Raw genomic sequence first — 18,871 nt, 5'->3', positions numbered from 1 at the left:
TGTAGGCATGTGCTGTGAATTAAACGATGCACACCTTCAAACAATCCATTTTAATTCCAGGCTGTGAGGCAACAAAACATGAAAAATGCAAAGGGGTGTGAATACTTTTGCAAGACACTGTAGATCTTCCCATACCTCACCAACTCAATCACAGTGTATTCATCCCAAAAGACTTTTCTCTCATTTAGAAATGCACACCACACAGTAACCAGGTCACTTTAGGTAGTTAATTTTATAAGAAAAAAGTATGAATACCATAACAAAATACTTTTTCATCGGCAATTACAGTTTATCCTTACAGTTTGTCATCACTGAGAATGTGTCAGATTTACACTACAATTCTATTTTAAATAAAACACTGTAAAAAGGCTGCTATAGTTATAATTGCCAACAAACAGTAACACTATAACTCCCGTCCTATCCAGCGACCTATTTCCTGATAGTTATTTTTGTTGATTCAAGCTGCAAGAAATTTCCAAAGGAGCAACTTTCGTACCACAGAATATGCCACTTTATTGGACTGTGGCAACAGCTGAAATCCCAATCAACTACGACCAAAAATGAGTGCACATGCCTATTGCATTTCTATATTTACATTACCAAACACATGCTGCTCTTCTGATCAATGCAAGAAGGTAGAATTCCGCCCAACCTGCATTTCTCACTTTCTTCATCATAGAATTAAACTTAATTTATTTAGGAATTCTTAGCATTGATCAACTCAAAATACTTGGTAATGTACAATTAAAAAAACCTCTAAAACGTTCTTCTAATACAGCTATTTTAATATAAATAAAATGTTATATTTGTATGTGTACTGATTTTTGTCCTTGTTAGCACAGTGTGTCACATTCCATGGTACAGAAAGATATCTACTTTTCAAGAAATGTTACTCTATTATCATTATTAAAATAAAAGAACGACACTAAAAAGTTAACATCTAGTTGGCATTTATATAATAAAGAACACTGTTCAAAAATACAAATATATGACTGGGTTTGGCACTTCTCCGTGTTTGCCTACTACTGTACTGTATAGTATAGTTTCTCTTGTGACTCAATCTCCATGCTGGCTGCAACTTCTGTTCCTGCCTTGAAACAGACACAAACTATAATTTGTTTTTAGATGGTGTCAGAGCCTAGTTGAACATGGACCTCCTGGACAAAATTCATCTGGAGATCTTAACTCCAGTCAAGGTCTCCTTAACATATGTATAGTACAATATATGCAATCTGTTAACTATACTACTACTTTCAAACGCATGTAAAATCCATTCAGTTCATCTCACAATTAGCTGCACCAAGAGTAATTGGCCAGCCATTCCATTATTCTGTTCCTGGTGTAATGTTATCTGTTAATACAGGAGCACTAACAGCCGGTAGATCCCTTAATCTTCAGATGCCTGTTATGAGCGAAGCAGAACATGTTGTAGAGATCTCTGAGGAGGTTATACTACACAGAGCTTACTCTTCCCAATAATTTACACATGCCTATCAAGGGAAGAGCACAGTGAGAAAGAGGGGACTGTTTTATCTACTGCTCTCATTCTTCATGTAAGGAATTATTTTAAATTCTGAATTTGCAGCAGGTCCCTGAGATTCTCTGTCTATGTGGTAATGCAGTACAGTTATCACCTTCTACTGACAGTCTCTTGCAGAAGAAGCCATTCAGTCCATGAACAGGCTCTTTTAGGGGTGTCAATCCCCAAAAAGCAGATACTGTAGTTTAAGATCTTTCCGCAAATACTATTAATGTTATATTGTAATGTAATCTTTGCTATTTGAACCATATTATTACATAATGTTTACAATTTGATGTACACTGGGATGGTAAATCATATGTTTACCATTTGTTATTTAATTTAATGGGTGCATTACTTTGTTTTCCCAAGTAAAATGTATAATGAATATGTAATTTAATTGCAACATTCTAATTACTGTGTCTTAAGTTATTTATTAACATAGACCTGTTACTCAACTTAAGAGTCTTCTATTTCAGCACCATTCTGCAGCATAATAAAACATGGTCTGCTTCCTCACTGATTTCAACATCCTACTTAATTCTAAGAAAGATTTAAATATACGTAAAATATATATATATATATATATATATATATATTCAATGTATTTGCTTTTCCTTTTCCAGGATGTGTAATACAGCATAGTTTAAACATGAAATAGATTTTGCATGTAAAAGTTAACAACAAAAATATGTTATGCAAGGTATAGGGAATCTCTCACTAATTATAAACTAATTATACACTAAGCAACATGTATTTAATTCTGAAAATACAAACTGGTTCAGATGGTGTATGTGTTCTAAATAAATGCTCAGGATTATATGTATGATAAGTCCTTGTGGATTCTGGGGGCATCAGAAAGGCCTTGATGAGCTTTAGCTGGCCTGCAGAACGAAATTTAGACAGCCTTGTCCCAGGTGTATATTATATGATAAGCTGTCATTGATACATTTCTGAAATTGGGAGAAATGAGCCAGAAATAGACCATGAATACATCACAGGAGTTACCAGTTTTAGTCACATGCAAGTAACTTGGGTTACTCCATCCTCTTGATCAAACTGTACATCGTCCAGATCTCGTAGCATGCTATCACTACTGCTGAAACCAGAAAAACTGCAAAACTGTTGGCCGTCTTTATCCCAGAACTGCTTGGAAGAGGACATGTACAAATCATCCAATGGATGTTCCACCTCTAAACTTTTTACTGGTGTTTGTAGTCCTATGCTTCTGATGGATTTGTTACTTTTTTCTTCATTTACTATGTGCCTCAAAGCTTTCTTCTGGAAAATAGTAACAATATTTTTTAATGTAATACAATATGTGAAAGTTCATTACAGACATTATGAAGTACTAGCCACAAATATATGGTACAAGAAAATCATGTACAAAAAAATTTTTTTTTTAAGTAGTTACAAAAAAGGAGGCAAACAAACGATAAATGACAATTGATGCTGCTGCAGGTTACACTCATGGCGTTAACAAATATCCCCTCCAACCCCATTAACAGCAATATGTACTTTTCTGGATAGATTATCCCAATTATGCGTTTGGCTAGTTATAACAACTAGTGACCTTTACTACAAGAATTGCATCCAATGCATTTTCAAACTCAGGGGGAGATGTAACAAACCTTGGAGAGTGATAAAGTTGAGAAATTGCCCAAACACAACCTAACAGTTTATATCTGTTGTTTATCCAACAGTCTTTGAAATGACAGTTAGAAGCTAATTGATTGCTTTGGGCAACTTCTCCACTTCATCCCTCTCCAAAACTTGATACATTCCCAACCCACCCTTCCCCCCATGTCTCTATTAGGATTAGGGAGACTATATGTGTTAAGTTTTATTTATTTTTATATATATTTTTTTATTTATAATAGATACTATATGCTAATCAGCATTCACTATATTTAAGATCAACAATGCAGGTAGTTAGTGCAAACATTACACAATTTACAATCAGAATGGATTACATACAAAATAATTTGCATATACAAATTATTTTACCTATAATATATTCTGATTGTAAATTATGTCTACTGGTATGAATTTACACCCCTATATATATACATATACTAGAACAATAACTATTGGTGCCACCATCACTATTCCCATATGTATTCCCATTTATAGTATATATATCAAACACTATTAGGATTAGGGAGAATATATAATTTTTTAAGGTAAATCACACAGGCAGTTAGTGCACACATTACATCAGTTACAACAAAATGGATTATTGATAAAATAATTTGCATATGCAAATTATTTTACCTATAATCCATTTTGATTATAACTAATGCAATTTAAATATAAAATAATATAATAGCATCTTTAGAATGTAAGCTCTCACAAGCAGGGCCCTCATCCCTCACGTGTTTCTCCTATCCCTACTTATAGTATTATTTACTCTTAACTCCCCAATTGGCACCCAACATTTAGTTGCTAAGGCCCTGCTGCTTGTGTTATGCAGCTAAGCTTTGTGTATAAACCATGTCCTTGTCCTGCATTGTTTTGTATTACTATTAACTGTTTTTCTTGTGTGCTCATTTATGTACTGTATAAGGCGCTGCGGAACCTTTGTGGCACCATATAAATAAAGTATAATAATAATAGCACACCTATAATGTATTAAGCTGCTTCCTAACTTCTTATGAAAAATAGGATGTGAAAAATATAGGTATTGGGGAAGCGCTGCGTGTTTTTAGTGGCTTAAAGGGTGTGCCATGTATTAACGTGAATATGCGGCAAAAGCATGGAAAAGATGTATATTAATAATGTATATAATGTGTATAAAAACTGTATAAACAATTGTATATAAATACTATAAAAAGGCAATCATAAAAAAATTCAGTCATAAAAATATAAAAAACATATGAATACAAGCTAAACACCTATCGGCAATGTATCTGCTGAGAAATGTACGATGAGGTAGATAATGTTATTGCTCTTTTGCGGAGTAATAAGTTGCCAGCTGCTAAGATGCAATGTCGCAGGTGACTCTCCCTACCTTACCCTAATTGATGCCTTATTGTCTCCCTCCATTGGTGGTAAAGCTAGTACTGCTGCCGTTGCTCCATATCTCTCCCCGGCGCTTGTGTGGGTGTGTAGTGCGCTCCAAAAGCTGAGGCAGCATGCAAAAATGTTAGCGCTACTCTAGCGGTCTGTTAGCACTTAGCCCTGTGTTCTCCCAGACCTGCCGGTGTTTTTGCTCTTGTAGGTAGATGCAGACTAAATGTGTTTCGTCTTTGGGTGGACTTTATCAAGGAAGCACGTTTATCCTTTGCACTTCCTTTATATATCCTGGGGTCAGCTTTGATTGGTTCCCAGAGTGAGTGCACGGCCGGTCCTTAATTAATAATATGCAATTAAAAATCAGCTATGGTTTAGTATCAGCTTTAGTAGCTTGTTTCAATATATGGAAGAGATGCAATACAATCACACTTGTTCATGGAAGTGATCTTCATTGAAACTTTAAGGTCAACCACACAGGAGCAGGGCTGACCCTACCTATAGGCTAAGTGGGCAATTGCCCAAGGGCCCCAGGATTCCAAGGGTCCGTGGCCGATAGCACCCCAAACCCCCATCGCATAGGTGCCACTGCTGATAGTCCTGCATGGGGAGGAGGCAGAGGCGGGTACCGGCTGCAGGGTAACACAGAGCACAGGGTGTGAGAGTTGCTGGGAGAGAGAAGCTGCACCGTATCCTGTCACCGTGTTCCGGGAGGCTGCCTGCACACACCAATCTGCATGCCGTGTCACAGGAGGGCTCCCCTGCTGGCTCTGGCCGAACATGCTGTGCCTGCTCACATATGGGTGTCCAAGCTGGGCAGGCCAGTTCCGGGAGCGGCGGTGGGAGAGGGGGGCTGGTGCTCTATATAGTGGTGGTGGGCTTTCACAACAAGAAGAGCTGCCAGGTAAGTTGTATATTATTGCCCACTGACACCTGCATGATCTTCCCCGGGTACATCTCTCATCACGGTTGGCACCCCTTGTCCTGTCTGCTGTACCCCTGCTATGCACTGATGTCACGCCAGCCAGCCTTCCTGCTGTGTATGTGGGATATACACTTTCTTCTTACTTGTATCTACTCTGCCATCACGTTATATTGCTATCATTTTCCCTGTCACGTTTTCCATATTCCCCTCTTATGACATTATTCTGGGACACATGTTGTGCCTTTAGATGTGTATGTTTTATGGTATATTCTCATTGTTCATGCACAGCAAGTGCTACAGTATGTTATCTGTGTTTTCAGTACATTTTTTTAAAAATAGCTTTTTTTTCCTGTCCTCTACTGTAAATGTAGAATATAATGTATGCTCACAATTTGTTCGGAATTTGTTGTACTGTACATGTTCAGACTGTGACTTGTGTTTTTTTCCTGTAAATGACTTATGTTTTTCTGCCAATAGCCAACACCCCCCCTCCCCGGCACAGCCTCCACTAATAGCATCCCATCCCCGGCAGAAGATTGTTTAATAGGAGCCCCAGTGCATTGCTTTGCCCAGGGGCCTGCACTGCTGTTAAGACAGCCCTCCACAGGAGTTAGAGCAAATATAACCTAATTCACAACCAGAAATTATTATAGGCAATATCATTTGCATATTCAAATTATTTTACCTATAATTATTTTTGGTTGTAAATGATTTAACATCTGCTGGTATAAATTTACACTCCTATATGTATACATATATATTCACATACATATACTGTAACTAAAACTGGCACCAGCACCACCATCCCCAAGAGTATTAAACAGCAGACATATATAGCTATCCAACACAAAGAAGAAAGTTAAAAAGGAAACAATATAACATTTTAGGGGTAGTATATATCATACACTATTAGGACTAGGGAGAACTAATAATTTTTTTTTTTGTGAACATATTTTTCTCATTTATGATCATTTAGGACAGCATTGGCTAGCATTACATTTTTACCCTCTGGCTGTGCCTTAATCATCATGAAATGTACAGTTGACCCATGAAACCCTTCAACTGGTTTGTTTTATATGTTGTCTTTGACATTTTTTAGTCCACAGTGAGTTATTATTCTACCTACTACTGAACTATAATATACTTGCTATGACTGTAGCAACAAAGAGAATAGGATTTCGGAGGCGCACAGATTTTGCTCTACTCAGCAGGGGGTGGGCGGGTACTAATTACCCAGACCCGGGCTTCTTGGAGGGGCCCTGGTCTGCAGTCACCCCGCTCCCTCTTACCTTTCAGCAGCCTAGCACACGTTGCTATGTGCTGGGCTGCAGTGGGAGCAGGGAGACTGCTGCCACTAAGCAGCAGTGGGATTCCAGAAAGGTAAATATAATATGGGGGCAGGGTGTGCAGTGCGGGCCCCTCCTGGTCCCAGGGGCCCGTGTGCACTGCACACCCTGCACCCATTATACATGCGCCCTTGGGAGCCACAGTTATGCTAATGATGACAACATTGGTCCCAGTCCTCAGCACCATATCTCATGTTCATGAAGGACTTCACTAATACATCTTTAACATTGCAAACCTAGGTCTTACCCAGGATTTTGTGGGTCCATCCCGTTTGAGACCCCTTTCAGACTGGCGGCCTGACCCAGCTTAGTGCCAGGTAGATGACATCACCGCCATAACGTGCCTAGCCGGTGCTTGGAAATGAGATATGATGTATAATTACTGGGTCTAGGGTGGTACTAGATATACTCACTGTGTTTTGAATAAGAGGTACAATTACTAGGTCTAGGATGATGGGAGGCATATTTATTTGGTCTGGGTAATATAAGGTATATTTACTGGTTCTTGGGGATATGAGATAAATTACAGTGTTTGTAGTGTTATAAAGTCTAATTACTGGGTTTGGGATGATAAGAGGCATAATTACTGTGTCTGAGTGATATGAATGGTACTTACTGTGCTTTAGAGAGTGACCTGTACAGTGAGATAGGAATAATAAAAAGACAGCACCCAGCATGCAATGTTTATAGTATGGATGTTATTATATAGAGGAGAGGGGGGAAATCACTGATCTGTTTTTCAAGTTCACCCTGTTCTGTGGTAACCAGACTCTGAGATTACTTTCCTCTTGGGCAGCAAGCTAACTGCGCAGAGGGTTCTAGTCTCCAAGGAACTATTTCCCCCTCATGAGAGCAGCAGCAACAGGTTTTCTCTTCACTGGAGCTGTGTGTGCACTGCTGCATGTTAGTACTAATAACAGGCTTGTCCTAAGCAGTAGGGGTTGCCAAGATTCGTTTTTTTTACACCGCACACACAACAGCAGACTAGGCAGAGCAAAATACATACACCAATCAGTCATTAAAACTACCTGTAAAACCACTAGTTTCTCTGCAATACTCTGCAGTATGTGATTGGCCCACCTGTCGGGGCTTACTGTACTATTGTACTGTATTCTGTAGTGCCATACTGTATCCATCCACTGCTGTATTATTCACCACTGTAGTGGAGGTCTGGCCACCCAGTGGTGAAGCTGTGTATTGCATGCCGTGGATGTTGCCATGTCTCACTGCGCCTTACAGCGCCATGCCACGCTATTCTCATGCCGCGACATAGAAGCCTGTATGGCACACTATGATGTAGCTGGACACATCTGTAGCTGGCAATGCTAGTCTACCCCTTTCGGAGGCACCCATAGCAATCCACGAGATCCCCTGCACTGTTTAGGCACGGAGATACATATGCACAAACATTAAATGATTGGTTTCCTGTCTATAATCGTAATGAATGAGACCGAAAACAATGCTTCTTATATGTATAGAATAATTCTAGAATACTTATCAGTTCTTACATAAAACGAACCCGTAGTACAAATGTAGGCTCACGTATTCTGCTAGACCACAATTAGACAATGTAATTGCTTAATTACCTACCTCAGATGACTGCTCAGTTGAATGTGATATAACTGGTCTTTGGAGAAATATGATTTGTTTTGTAGTCAGATTTCCTTCACTGAAATAATAAGCCGATGTTACCATTGTATAAAATACAGAGCACATGACATTGTATAAACTCCCAAGATTTGGATTAAAATAATAAATACATTCTCAATGGTTCAAAAAGCTCTAATGTCCCAAAATTGCTTTTGATAAAAATCAATATTATCTATATCTTTTGCATCTTCCATTACTTTCCTTAATGTTACTTGTTATGTTCAATCTTGACAATCTTAAAATAACCAAATATACATGTATAGCATAATAGAATTTGACTTTTTGACGGCAGATAAGAACCACTTGGCCCATTTAGTCTGCCCCATTTTTAAACATATTGTTACCTCAACCCTTATTGATCCTTACTTCTTCTGCAAAATATCCTTATGTCTATCCAATGCATGTTTAAATTGCTTTACTGTCTTAGCCTCTACCACCCCTGATGGGAGGCTATTCCACGTGTCCACTACCCTTTCTGTGAAGTAATGTTTCCTCAGATTTCCCCTGAACCTACCACCCTCCAGTTTCAGAACATGTCCTCTTGTTCTAATACTTCTTTTTCTTTGAAGAATGTCTCCTTCCTTTACCTTGTTAAAACCCTTTATATATTTGAACGTTTCTATCATGTCCCCCCTTTCCCTTCTCTGCTCTAAACTATACATATTAAGATCTTTTAGTCTTTCCTGGTACGTTTTGTGGTGTAGACCTTGCACCATTTTAGTTGCCCTTCTTTGTACAGTCTCTAATGTATTAATATCCTTCTGGAGATATGGCCTCCAGAACTGAACACAGTATTCAGGTTGAGGACGTACCAATGACCTATACAGTGGTATTATCACTTCTTTCTTTCTGCTACTGATTCCTCTCCCTATGCAACCAAGCATCTGACTTGCCTTCCTCATTGCTTTGTTACAATGTTTGCGTGCCTTTAACTCACCTGAAATAGTGATTCCTAGATCCCTTTCCTCTTCAGTAGTTTCCAGTATAGTGCCATTAATACTATATTTAGCCTTTGGATTTTTGAGACCCAAGTGCATGATCTTGCATTTTTTGGCATTAAACTGTAGTTGCCACGTTCTTGACCATTCCTCTAGTCTACCTAGATCATCAATCATTTGTTTTACCCCTCCTGGTGTGTCTACCCTGTTGCATACCTTTGTGTCACCTGCAAAAAGGCATAGTTTCCCTTCAATACCATTTGCAATGTCACAAATAAAGATATTAAAAAGCACTGGTCCAAGTACAGATCCCTGAGGTACTCCACTGATAACATTTACCTCTTGAGACTGCACTCCATTTACTACAACTCTCTGTTTCCTATCCTGCAGCCATGCTCTTATCCATTCAACTATCTTTGTATCCAATCCCATGCTTTCCATATATTCACAGCCTCCGCTTAGTTCTCTGGTCCTCTATGTATATATAGCTCAGAGGATGGGAAACCTAGGCACTAGGCACTATTTATTCTAAATAAATAATGTATTATTATAAATATAAATCACCCTTTGTATATAAACAATACCTCAACAAGAAACTGATCAAAAAAGTCCCATAGAGGAAGCTTACATATTCTACTCTGATACTGCTATACTACAGTATATAACTATCTACCTTGCTACTACTGCAATATCCCTTAATGACTTTTAGTTCAGAGTGTAATGAACAACATAGAATATACCTGTGAAGAGAATTCTATGATATTTGTGTGAATAACATGTCTTATGTTAACAATTCCAAAACATTTCAATAACATTTGTTGATGACAGAGATGAGCGGTTGGGATTGCTTAGAATCAGAACACACCCAAACTCTCAGTATCCGAGTAAATCCAAACAGCAGCTCGGGTCTTTCTGCCTGACTTGGATTCCATTTTGAGGCAAAACATCATCCTTGCGGCGTTGGATTCTCATGGTTTGGATTCTTTATAAGGTGGCGCGGACAGGACTCAGCACCATTTCCTTGTCAGGCACGCTGTATGCAGCACTTTTCTCTGCTGTATAGGCTGTCCTGTGGTCGGACTCAGTAACAAGGCTGCACTGATCTTAGTCAATGTGTAAAGGGGGTGCACGTTGCTATATGCTGCGATGTACTGTATGCTGCTATGTGCTGTATATAGGCTGTGCTGTGTCCAGACTCACAAGTTGCTCTGCTGCTCTTTGTCAATGTGTATAGGCAGGGGCATTTCTAGAGAGGAGGGGGCCCATGTGCAGTCTCCGTCACGGGCCCCCTCCTCTCCGCCCGGTGGCCGGCAGCGTACTGAGCTGTGCGCGGCCAGCGCCGGAGTTATAGACTCTGGGCACTAGAGTGTGCCCAGAGTCTATAATGTATGCACAGGTCATCGGGAAAATGGCCGCCGCTGCCATTTTCCAGTCGTTTTACAGCGCCGGACCCTCGCGCCGACGTGGGACTCCGGAGAGGTAAGTATTATTATGGGTGCACGGTGTGCGGTGCGGGGCCCCGCTGGACCCAGGGGCCCGTGTTCCCTGTACACCCTGCACCCATTATAGATACGCCCCTGTGTATAGGGGGATGCACACTGCTGTATGCTGTGCTGTACTTTGCTGTATATAGGCTGTGCTGTGTCCATCAGTAAAGACATTCACATGCATATATAAGCCCTGTGACTCCACGCAGTTTGAATTGAACTGCGACATCAAAACATCTATATTAAAAAAAAAAAAAAAATTCTATTGTTTGTACAGTTTGGTATGCTTTACCCTAGTGCACTTTGTTCATGTGCATATACAGTATAAGCCCTGTTACTCCATGTAGCTTGAATTGAGCTGCGACCTCAAAAATCTAAAGAATATATATAGTTACATACTATTGTTTGTACTGTTTTGTACTCTTTATACTAGTGCACTTTGTTGACATGCATATATAAGCCCTGTGTCTCCACGCAGTTTGAATTGAGCTGCAACATTAATAAAATTTAAAAAAAATCTAATTCTATTGTTTGTACTGTTTGGTGCACTTTACCCTAGTGCGCTTTGTTGATGTGCATATATAAGCCACGTAGTGATCTGCAAATTGAAAAATGGCTAACGTTCAGTTTACGGAAGAGCAACCAAATACTGTCACTGTAGCTGCTGCCACCAGTCATGATGATAACGCTAGTCATTCAACATCATCTAAGGCCTATGCACAAGGGCATCTAAAATAAAAAAAACAATATACAGTGCTTAAGAAAAAAAAACACATTTAATAAAGGGAAAGTGTGGTGCAGAAGAACATAACATTGCCAAAATGCCATTCACCACATGCAGTGGCAAGGAAAGACTGAGGCCTTGGCCTTTATTTATGAGTAGTGGTTCTGCAAGTGTTAGTGAGGCATCTTTCTCTGCCTTTCATGATGATGCAAGACATTTTAAAAACCACTAGGGCAGTAGAGCAAACTGTGTGTTCAGAAACAGTAATGACACAAATCCCTGAGGAGAGCCTAAGGGGTATATTTACTAAAGTGAGAATTGTTAACAAATGGAGATGATGCCCATAGCAACCAATCAGATTCTACTTAACAACATTTAACTAGCAACTTTTAGAAGATAATAGCTAGAATATGATTGGTTGCTATGGGCCACTTCCAGAAACTCTCACTTTAGTAAATATACCCCTAGGTGTATCAATGAGTGCTGTGTGTGAGTCTGACCTTCTGATACTGTTGTACTTGCAGAGAGGATGCCTTCCATCATTGCTGCTCTCTCAAATATGGGGATGAGCAGCACAAATATAGCTGATGACATAGAAATTGTGGATGCCACCGAGGAAGTACAAGAGTATGAGGGGCATATTTTGTAGCTGACGCCGACGCGCTAATGAGGATGTTGAGGATGAGGATGTTGTTTGTGTAAGTCAGGCACCAGTAGAAGCAGCTTTTGACCATTATAAGAGGGAGGCCATTGTCATGCCTTGGCATAGGACAAACAAATGCACTATTTTTACTCAAACCTTGACAACAATTGTCAAGCCACCTGTAGCATTTGTAAAACCAATGTAAGTAGAGGTAGGAACGTTAACCATCTAGGAACCTCCTCCCTGCTACGTCATTTGCAGCGAACTCATGAAAAGTTTTTGACAACATCAGAAACTGTTGCTAAAAAAATAACAACAAGCAGTCCAGCATCAGCTAGCTCCCTCCTCTCAAGTTCAACTAGATTCCAGCACATGCAATCTTTACCACCAACACCTTTATCCTCAATATCCACAGTAATGATCGGAGGTAGTCCTGCATCCAAATAGTTAAGGCTAGGTGTCTCCTCCCCTATCCAGGATCCCTCCAAAGAATCCTTCAGTGCTAGGCCTGCTGCTGCTGCTGGGGATGGATCTACATCCCAGAAGAGGACTAAAAAGACTACTATTTAAAAAAATAAACTAACTGTAAAACAATCCTTTTCAAGGGGGAAGCAAGTATGACAGCTCTCACCTGGTCGCACAGCAGACCACTGATGCCATCACAGCTATGCTAGTATTAGATCAATATCCGCCATTAATGCAGTGAGTTTCACACAGTTAATTGAGGTCCTGTGTCCCCGGTAAAAAATCTCGGTTCCATTTTACCCAAAAAGCCATTCCCCGGCTGTACCAGGACATTAAAAAAAACTAATTGTTGACCTACAAAATAACAATGTACCCACTGTCCACCTAACCACAGATATGTGGACAAGCGGAAGTGGAGAAACTAAAGATTACACGACTGTGACAGCCCACTGGGTGGGTGATTTGTCTTTATCAGCAGCAGTATCTAACATATAACGCAAGCTCATTCAGAGGCGGGCTACTTTGTGTATCACCAGTTTCACTAAGAGGCATACCGCTGACAACCTTTTAAAAAAACTAAGGTATGTCATAGCAAAATGGCTTACCCCACTTGGACTCTCCTCTGGATTTGTGACTTCTTCTAATGCCACCAATATTGTGAGAGTATTACAGCTGGGTGAATTCCAACATGTCCCATGTTTTGCTCACACAATCAACTTGGTAGTACCAGGTTTTATTTTTTAAATGACTGGGGCATGCAGAAGATGCTGTCTGTGCCTGAAAAATTTCAGGATATTTTCACCAAACAGCCACAGCATGCAGGAGATTGCAGCAGCTGGAAGAACAGTTGAATTTGCCGTGCCGCCTACTGAAGCAAGAGGTGGTAACCAGGTGGAATTCCACCATTTATATGTTTAAACAGATGTATGAACAGCAAGCAGCCACCCACAGCTATACAACAAGCTATGACATGAAGTTGCCACCTGTGAAGTGAGTTCAGACACTGCTATCTTGTGTCAGGTGATTCCCCTAATTAGGATTTTGGAAACTCAGCTTGAGAAATTGAAGGCGGAGATTAAACAAAGCCATTCCGCTAAGTATATCGGTCTTGTAGATCAAGTCATTTGTTTGCTTTGACAGGATCCAAGGGTTGCCAATATCTTGAAATCGGATCACTTCATTTTGGCAACTATGCTGGAGCCTAGGTTTACATTGTACATCGTGTCTTTCTTTTCAACTGCCTCAGATATTAAAATATACTAAGAGAGCAAGTTGGCAGCTCAAGTGGTCCCTGACACGACAACATCTCCTTCAGTTTCTCTGGCAGCTACCAGCAAAAAACTCAGCTTTCCCAAAAGACCCAGAGGAGTCAACACAACATTGTGACATCTGGTCGGGTCTAAAAGAATTGCCAAAAATTAGTGACACCACTACCACGACTCCATCTGACAGGGTCGCCATCCAAAGACTGGTGAAGAATTTTTTCCTTACACTGTACACATAGGCATGTCACAAAGTCCCTTTGACTACTGGAAAGACAAAAAAAGGCAATTTTGAGGCCTTTGTACAGACTGGCTTTGCATTACCTAAGCTGCCCACCCTCCAAGGTGTGCTCAGAAAATGTTTTCAGCACAGTTGGGAACCTTATCAGCAATTGGCGTAGGAGGCTACTACTTCCTCAAAATGTAGAAAAGATGATGTTCATCAAAATTAACTGGAAATTCCATGAGGAAGACATTTACTGCCAATTACATACAAAAAAAATACAGAGGTACCTGTAATGGTGGATTCCAGTAGGGATGAATTAATAATGTGTGAGGATGATGTACACACTGATGAGGGTGAGGAATCAAATGAGGAGAATTACCTCTTTCAACTGTAGAGGGGATTAACAATAATGTTAGCTGCCTCATTTGCATTGGTAGCTTGTTTTGTGGGGGTCTAAACAAACAAATCACTTCAGTTGAAAGTGGCAGTGCCTGATGCTAGAGTGATTGGTTTATTAATCTGTGCTGAATTTTGATAATATACACTCTGAATTTTTATTGCCATCATAATGTCCAGTCTCGCATTCAGCAAGAAATAGACTATTTCATCCTAGAGGTGTGGCTCTAACTAAGGGCGGAACTAATTTTTGATGTGCCCATATCACTTATACATTTGGGTATATTATCAAAATTCCACCGCCTTCCCCACATGGCCTATTCCACCTAATGAGATTATTACATTTGTATGTACTTTGAAGAATATCCAGATCACAACAAGTCCCAACAAGCTGGGCGGAAGTAAATACGGCCAAATCTGGCGGAAGTGACATCATTGACAGGGCGGAAGTAAACACGGCCGGACGTAACTCAACCACGACCGGGCGGAAGTGACAACTCCAAGACTTGGAGTGAGGAGGAGGACCTACCAGTGGGTATATAAAGTGCGAAGGTTGCAGAGACTCACCATCCTGATGAAGCCCAGTTACTGGGTGAAACATGTTGATGACAGCGAGGTAAGTGTTTGCTGGCAAACCACCTCTGTTCACTTGTTCCCGCAAGCGACCCAGCCCAGCACAACAACGTTGAGGCTACTACTTTTACACTTTTACGTGGATTTACACCGCATCAGTGTGTCAGCTGCTATACACCTTATCTAAGGTGTTACCTTTACTCAATGGACATTGATTATATATATATATATATATATATATAGAATATTCCACGCAAGACTTTACTATAGTGTGGAGATATTTGACCGCACTTAGGGCCTGATTCAGAGTTGGGAATAGAGAGAGAGATAGCACTTCACTGTGTACCTGGGCAAACCATGTTGCAATGCAAGGGGTGTAAATAATTTTTTTTTTTTGCATGTAGGGTAAATACTGGCTGCTTTTGTATGTAGATCACAAATACTGCACAACTTTATTATTACACTGCACTTCAGATGTCAGTTTGGACACCTCCCTCCCAAATCTAAATCTCTCTGCACATTTTAAATCTGCCCCACCTGCAGTGCAGCATGGTTTCACCAAGATGATCAGTTGAGAGAGATATCTCACTCTATTCCCAACTCTGAATCAGGCCCTTAGGCCCTCATTCAGAGGCGGTCGGAGGATGCAAGCGGTCGCTCAGAAACTGGGCGGCCGCTTGCATCCTGACCGGCCGCCTCTGTTTCGGTCGTTTACACCCACAGCTCTAACGACCGCTAGGGTGATGGTCACGATGGTCATAGACCATCGCGACCATCGTGGCTTACGACGAGACCCTAGGGTAGGGTCTCACTTGTCGTAAGCCCCGGAGAGCTTCTGGCTCTGTCAGAGCCGGAAGCTCTCCACAGACATCACTAGTGATGTCAGTGGGGCCTCCCTCAAACGGCAGGCGTTCCCATGGGAACGTCTCCGTTTGGGCTGCCACCCCCCCCGGCCCGCCTTATAAACGGGGCGAGCTGTCAATCAACATCGACAGCTCGCCCCCTTTGGAAAGAGACCCGCTACGACCGGTGCTATCGGTCGTAGCGGGTCTCACGCATGCGCACGAAGGAGCCGGCTCCCTCGTGCGCATGCGCACTGGACAAACATCGAGGCGGCCGTGCGGTCATAGACCGTACGGCTGCCTCTGGATGAAGCCCTTAGTCCTTTACTAAGAGAAAGGGAGAGTAAAACGCCCAATGGTGTATCTTACCCTTTTACCTAATACGTATCCAAACCTGCACTGTTTGTTTTATGTTTGTTTGTTTATCTGTACGTTATCGTTTTAGACCACTATATACCGGTATATTTTTACCATACACCTTGAGATACCATTTACAATAAATTGTTATATTATCTACTTACCTACTGTGTTTTGAAATTTATACACATACTCTGATCTATAAGTGAAGCGCCAGGGGTGAATTTTCTTTTGTTTTAATTCTCAACATGTTAGAATATTGACATATCGTCCCTGGTGGCCTAGTGTTGACTTACCTGCTCCAACGTCTCCGGCATGACTTCCGGGTTGGATCTCTGATCCTCCTGCATTTGGGTAAATATTGTTTTACTATCCCTAACCTTAATCCCTAAGCCTCCCTCTATTGCCTAGCCCTAACCTAACCTAACCCCCCTGCAGCCTATCCCTGCCATCCACAGTCTAACCCTAATGTCGACATTCTGCCAATGTCGAAATCTCACATTATTGTGGGCATGTCAACATTTTGCCTGTCAAAATTTTGACAATGTCGACATCATAACTGTCATTATGATTGCTGACATTGTCATTGTCAACCTTTTGACTACATCCCATGTTGCTGTCTCTGAAGTTTTGTTTCCTGATACAGTTGCCTCAAGTTGCTTCATTGTGGACACAGTACAGCGGGTACTTGTGAGATATTACACATGTGGTTATAATGCTAGGTCATTTCTCACCTGTTGTGTCTTATTATGGGAGTTGGTATAACACATGTAAGACACCATCCAAACTCTGCCAATGTGTGCAGCAAGGGACCATAGTCAGTTTTTATTTCAGAGCCCTAGAAAAAAAAGAAAAACACGAAAAAAAACATTTTCACATTAACAACATTTTAATCGCGGGCTTCCAGGCTGTGGCTGCGCACAGAGGGCCCGATTCAGAGAAGGGGGCCCCCATCCCCAGGTACCTGGCAGGTACAGTCTTCACACAATAATAATGACCCATAACTGCCCCCCTCCTAACACAATTATGTCTCATAACTGCGCCCCCCCTCCCACAATTATAATTATGTCCCATAACTGCCCCCCTCCAACAATTCTATTTATTTCCCATATCTGCCCCCTCCTCCATCAATTATACAATTGTCCCATAATTGCGCCCCCTCCTCACACAACTATGACCATGATGTCCCATACCTCTCTCCCTCCCTTCCTCCCTGCATAAGGATCCATTTAAATTCAGACCTCAGATCTATGGGGGCGGCCATCTCCCCCTGCTGTCTGTCCCCTCCAGCTCTTCCTCTCCCAGTGCATTTCAAGTTTCCTCCGATTGGTGGATTGCTCCAGCCATCCACCAATCAGGGCTTAGATACTCCCACAGCAGTGATTGGTGGATGGCCAGCCTCATCCACCAATCAGTAATTTAGCATCCCAAACAGTGTACAGACACTGTGACAGCAGTTCGGCATGGAGGGGCGTCACGTGACTGATGGCCGCTGTGCTGCAGCTGCCCAGCCACTCTGATCTGTTTGTGGCCGGGCAGTATCTTCAGTGAGCAAGCTGCGGCCCTGCTGCTCCCCGTTGGATGAACCCCAAACCACTACCAGCATTGCTGCTGCAGTGATCAGCAGGGGCCCCATACATGCCTGCACCCTGCTGATCACTGCAACAGCAGCGCAGGAAGCAATTACACTCCGCGGCCCCCTAGAACCTCCGGGCCTGTTACAGCTGTACCCCTTGTCGCGGGACCTGACTGCACATGAATCGAGTCACACTGCAGCCCATTTGTGGGCGGCAACCGGGAAGGGGGGGCAACTTAAATGTTGGTGTGTCGCAACCATTTTTGAGATGTGTAGAGCATGCAGGATTGCCTGCTGCTGCAATCCTATATGCCATTGCAAAGGCTCCGGCAACTCAGTTCAGAAGCAATTCTGCATGACCATAGGGTTACTCATAACTTTGATAATCGACTGATCATGCAAAGTTTCCGCATGATTTTAGTATCTGGGCAATTAACCAGATGCAGAGATATCTTCTTCATTAGGCAAACTAACTCTGGGTTCCATGGGGCCGTAATAGGGCTTAACCGCGCCCTGTGCCACCCCTGGCCATTTTGCGCATGACATTGCACATGGAGAGCAGGGCCGCCAGCACATGGAAGTGCAGCAGTGGCCAGAGCCAGCTTAACAGAGGTGCGCTACTGCACATGCGCAAACCTCCGACCCAATGTGTGTTCTGTGCATGCGTTCCTTGCCCATAAGTGTCTCTTAGAGATACCGTGCTTCAGATATACCAGTGACACATTTAGCAGCGGAGGTGCCACTATACACCACCATGCCACCACCTCTGGCCACACTACAAGCCCCATTGCCACCATTGCACTACAAACACTGCATGCCGCCTGCATTAACCCAAGATCTGACTCATGTTCCTGCATTGTGCTGCATTACTCTGTGTTGTATCACATCCTGCTGTTCTACCTGGTTAATAAACCAATCCCTGTATAATCT

The 18,871-nt window shown here is 41.7% G+C and overlaps 1 protein-coding gene across 2 annotated transcripts in view; it reads right to left on the bottom strand.

The window, feature by feature from the left end:
• Positions 1-213: 213 nt before the first annotated feature.
• Positions 214-18,871, bottom strand: part of RFTN2 (raftlin family member 2) — an 80,832-nt gene continuing 62,174 nt past the window's right edge. For both annotated transcript variants that reach the window (XM_088451046.1, XM_088451048.1), the window contains 3 exons: positions 17,100-17,203; positions 8,393-8,471; positions 214-2,800 (listed from right to left, as the gene is read on the bottom strand). In XM_088451046.1, the coding sequence (XP_088307172.1) occupies positions 2,537-2,800; positions 8,393-8,471; positions 17,100-17,203 (447 nt within the window). In that variant the 3' untranslated portion in view covers positions 214-2,536. The remainder of the gene's footprint in view (positions 2,801-8,392; positions 8,472-17,099; positions 17,204-18,871) is intronic.

Source organism: Taudactylus pleione, unplaced genomic scaffold (assembly GCF_031769625.1).
Source record: "Taudactylus pleione unplaced genomic scaffold, aTauple2 ptg000536l, whole genome shotgun sequence".
In the NCBI taxonomy this organism is placed as follows: Eukaryota; Metazoa; Chordata; class Amphibia; order Anura; family Myobatrachidae; genus Taudactylus; species Taudactylus pleione.
Note: the sequence above shows the minus strand (reverse complement) of the source record. Positions and strands in the feature narration are given on the sequence as shown.